The sequence below is a fragment of the Chanos chanos genome, chromosome 6 (genome assembly GCF_902362185.1).
Source record: "Chanos chanos chromosome 6, fChaCha1.1, whole genome shotgun sequence".
NCBI classification, from domain to species: Eukaryota; Metazoa; Chordata; class Actinopteri; order Gonorynchiformes; family Chanidae; genus Chanos; species Chanos chanos.
In genome coordinates, this window is record NC_044500.1 from 49,612,058 (window position 1) to 49,617,057 (window position 5,000).

Consider the following 5,000-nt stretch of genomic DNA (forward strand, 5'->3'; position numbering starts at 1 on the left):
CGTGCTTAACCGCAAAGACCAGATGTCTTTAAATCAAATGTGTCCGTGCTTAACCGCAAAGACCAGATGTCTCTAAATCAAACGTGTCCGTGCTTAACCGCAAAGACCAGATAATGTCTCTAAATTAAACGTGTCCGTGTTTAACCGCAAAGACCAGATAATGTCTCTAAATTAAAAAGGTTCGTGTTTAACCGCAAAGACCATCTTCAGCTGATTATGTTCAACCACTCCATCACATAGTTCTGGACCCATCTCCATAAACCTGGAGAAATTCCACTCTGTCACACTGCTCTGTGTGTGTCATCTCCATAAACCTGACCAGAACGCAACACACTCTGTCTATAAACAAAACCATCTGGAGCATTTTTCTCACGTGTGGTAGACCACAGTGTCTGTTCAGATTAAGCTGAGCACAAACGTACGGAGCCAGTTAAAATCCTGGAATGGGGTCCGTCCACAGATCCTACCCGGGAGCAAAATGTGCATCCAGAATTTGTCCTATACCACACTAACATTCTTCATCTGCTTTGACCCTTGCCCTGACCTTAACCCAAACTCTAACCCTAATCCTAACACTGAACCTACAGCCAGAGACCCGGACTCTAAGCCTAACCCTAACACTGAACCTACAGCCAGGGACCCGAACTCCAACCCTAACCTACAGCCAGGGCTCTCACACCTCTGAAGCTGATCCAGAGAGTGTTTCATCTCAGATCCTTAAAACCTGTGTTCACCACTAGCCCATGTATCCCGAGACAATTTTCGTGTCTCATTGACTTCAGCTGGAGCGCCGCTGTGTGATCCCAGAAAGCCACCTTGTCACCACTGGCCAGGAAAACTAAGAGAACATGTTTGACTGAAGTACTTGGGAAAGCTCTTTCATTCTAACTGCACAGTACAGGGGGTCGTCTAGACTCAGTCCAGACGGGTCACTTTACAGACCCACGTCTCTGGCCGTGCAAGGCAGGTGAGATGCCAGCTGCTTGTTATCATTCTGGAAAAAAAAAACACGATTGACATGTTTGTGTGTCAGCCATTATGTTTCTTCAAATCGATTCACATCATTGTGGGTGGCCACAAGATAAAACGCCCATTCTGTCTGCAACACAGGACTATGATTTCACTAACTAGTCCTTTCATTTGCTACACATTATTGAAAAGTGATCACTATATTCTGTAGTCGCCCCCATCGAGTCAGTGCAAACTACTGTTGTAAAATAGTAATTCACGTAATTCAGTGCAGTAACGTCAACACATCAAGAAACGTGAACGCAGCATCATTAGAATTTAAGATGATTCCCTTCAACCCCAGGGGTGGTGGGGGAGGGGTTTCAGACAGTTGATAAAACTTAAAAATAAAAGCAAAAATAAAAAAAAAAGAGAGAGAGAGATGAAAAGTACAGTCTGTGGATGTGGAAATATATTTCATAATTGATTATGTGCCAATAATAAATCTATCTGATGCTTTTGCATTGCCAATGAATTAGATTCAAAAATACAACATTTACCCAATTTAACCTGACCTCCAGTATAAACCACACCCACTTCAGGTGCACGATCTGAATGCAGATACAGAGACAGATAATATTGTTGGTTGAACAGACACAGACACAGATACAGAGACAGAGACAGAGACAGACACAGAGACAGAGACAGAGACAGAGACAGAGACAGATAATATTGTTGGTTGAACAGACACAGATACAGAGACAGACACAGATACAGAGACAGAGACAGAGACAGACACAGAGACAGAGACAGAGACAGATAATATTGTTGGTTGAACAGACACAGACACAGATACAGAGACAGAGACAGAGACAGACACAGAGACAGAGACAGAGACAGACACAAAGACAGATACAGAGACAGAGACAGAGACAGAGACAGATAATGATGTTTCTCTAGACCTCTAGTACCCAGATACTGGGATCCCTTACAGGTAGTCTACAGGTGCTGAGAACAGATCAAGTCACCTTCTCAACACTGGGATGCCTGCAGTACTGATCTCTATGCACTCCTCACCCCTGACTGCTCAGTCAAATACAACAACAATCACATCATCACATCTATCTGTGACATCACAATCATTGGCATCACCAGGAGTGAAACTGTTACCGTGACAACCACCTGGCCCTGAACATTCGCAGGACTAAAGGGTCACAGATTTCTGGTCACCAGGCTAACAGCATTCCATTCCACTAATGTCATGTGACAAAGGCTGAGTCTAGTGAGCGATTTTGAATAGATAGATAGATAGATAGATAGATAGATAGATAGATAGATAGATAGATAGACAGGCAGTCAGACAGGTAGACAGAGGGGTAGATAGATAGATAGACGGGTGGACGGACAGATAGGTAGATAGACAGATAGATAGACAGACAGATAGATAGAAAGACAGACAGGTAGACAGATGGATAGATACTGCATGAAGACATCCAGAAGAATAGACTGATGTTGTACTAGATGAATCTGTAGGGGGATAATGTCTTACATCACGGACCCAGTCCAGTTGTCGTGGCTCCCCACACCACAGCTCTGCCCTCACCAGTTCACCCATTATTGCAGTCGGTCAGTTCAGTGGCATGTTTTTCCTTAGTCATGTTTCTCTGGCTGTTTGAACAGAGAAGAACTGAACTCTCTCTCTCTCTGTCTCTCTCTCACTCTCTCTCTCTCTCTCTCTCTCTCTCTCTCTCTCAATCTCAGGTCTTTACAGGGATCTTCACAGCTGAGATGTTTGCCAAGCTGATTGCTATGGATCCATATTACTACTTTCAGGAGGGCTGGAACATCTTTGACGGTTTTATCGTTAGTCTCAGTTTGGTGGAGCTGGGACTTGCTGATGTGGAGGGTCTGTCTGTACTCAGGTCATTCAGATTGGTGAGTCCGTCTGTGTCTGCTGATCACCATCCTTTAACACCTCCTCCATCTGTGCCAGTCCGCACCCATTTCTAAACCACGCCTCTCATCCAGTTATAGGAGCACATTGCATCTATTGCCTGTTCTACCAATCACACATCTTTAACTCCACCCACTCTCCTCCCCTCTGTTTCGGTTTTTGCCACATGTCATAACCCACCCTTAATCTGTAAGCCCCGCCCCTTAATATTTAAGACCCACCCCTTTCCAGCTCTAGTCCCACATTTCATAGACCTCCTGTCATCTCTAGCCACACCAGAATCTATCCTTTTAATCTTTCACTCCACCCATTTTCTGTTTCTACCCTAGACATCCCATCCCTTCATCTCTCACCCTTCCAAACCCAGCCATCTCAACCTCCGGTCTCACCTGTCATACCTGTCTCACCTGTAATATATGTCATACCTGTCTCACCTGTCATATCTGTCATACCTGTCTCACCTGTCATACCTGTCTCACCTGTCATACCTGTCTCACCTGTAATATCTGTCATACCTGTCTCACCTGTCTCACCTGTCACACCTGTCTCACCTGTAATATCTGTCATACCTGTCTCACCTGTCATATCTGTCATACCTGTCTCACCTGTCATACCTCTCATATCTGTCATACCTGTCTCACCTGTCATATCTGTCATACCTGTCTCATCTGTCATACCTGTCATACCTGTCTCACCTGTCATATCTGTCAGATCTGTCTCACCTGTCTCACCTGTCATACCTGTCTCACCTGTCCCTAATGTTTCACTTTGTCCCGTTTTCTCTTCCCTTCTCTCTCCTCTCCAGTTGAGGGTGTTTAAACTGGCGAAGTCGTGGCCCACTCTGAACATGCTAATTAAGATCATTGGTAACTCAGTGGGAGCTCTGGGAAACCTGACCCTGGTGTTGGCCATCATTGTCTTCATCTTCGCCGTGGTGGGGATGCAGCTGTTTGGGAAGAACTATAAAGACTGTGTGTGTAAGATCGCTCAGGACTGCGAGCTGCCTCGCTGGCACATGAACGATTTTTTCCACTCGTTTCTTATTGTGTTTCGAGTTCTGTGCGGAGAGTGGATCGAGACCATGTGGGACTGTATGGAGGTGGCTGGACAGACCATGTGTCTCACCGTCTTCATGATGGTCATGGTCATTGGAAACCTGGTGGTGAGACCATCTCTCTCTTTTTCTGTCTTCTGCTATCTATATCTGACTTTATCTTTTTCCATCTTCCCTAACTGTCTCTTCCTCTCCTCTCCTGTCTCTCTCCTCTCCTCTCCTCTCCTCTCCTCTCCCTGTCTCTCTCCTCTCCTCTCCTCTCCTCTCCTGTCTCTCTCCTCTCCTCTCCTCTCCTCTCCTCTCCTCTCCTCTCCTCTCCTCTCCTGTCTCCTGTCTCTCTCCTCTCCTCTCCTCTCCTCTCCTCTCCTCTCTCTCTCCAGGTGTTGAACCTGTTTCTGGCCTTGCTCCTCAGCTCGTTCAGTGCTGATAATCTGGCTGCCACAGATGATGATGGTGAGATGAATAATCTGCAGATATCGGTCATTCGCATAAAGAAAGGCATTGCCTGGCTGAAGGCACACGTGCGCATTCTGGTGGCGACCGTACTGAAGAAGAAACCGCTGGAGGACGAGGACAAGCCGCTCGACGACATGTATGATGACAAACTCAAGTGCATCGCCAACCACACGGGCGTGGACATTAACCGCGGGGAGCTGGACTACCAGAAAAACGGGAACGGGACGACCAGCGGGATCGGCAGCAGCGTGGGGAAGTACATGATCGACGAGGACCGCATGTCCTTTATCCACAACCCTAACCTGACCGTCCGCGTTCCCATCGCTGTCGGAGAATCTGACTTCGAGAACCTCAACACGGAGGATTTCAGCAGCGAGTCGGACGTGGAGAACAGCAAAGACGTACGTGTGGGGAGGAGGGAGAGGGAGGAGGTGTGGAGAATGAGGGAGGAGGTGTGGAGAATGAGGGAGGAGGTGTGGAGAAGGAGGAGGTGTGGAGAATGAGGGAGGAGGTGTGGAGAATGATGGAGGAGGTGTGGAGAATGGGGGGGGTGTGGAGAATGAGGGAGGACGTGTGGAGAATGGGGGA

At 47.0% G+C, this 5,000-nt stretch overlaps 1 protein-coding gene across 4 annotated transcripts in view; it reads left to right on the plus strand.

Annotated features, from left to right (window-relative positions):
* scn8ab (sodium channel, voltage gated, type VIII, alpha subunit b) overlaps positions 1–5,000 on the plus strand; it is a 69,479-nt gene that overhangs the window by 42,680 nt on the left and 21,799 nt on the right. For all 4 annotated transcript variants that reach the window (XM_030776999.1, XM_030777001.1, XM_030776998.1 and 1 more), the window contains exons 14-16: positions 2,710–2,883; positions 3,708–4,064; positions 4,337–4,819. In XM_030776999.1, the coding sequence (XP_030632859.1) occupies positions 2,710–2,883; positions 3,708–4,064; positions 4,337–4,819 (1,014 nt within the window). The remainder of the gene's footprint in view (positions 1–2,709; positions 2,884–3,707; positions 4,065–4,336; positions 4,820–5,000) is intronic.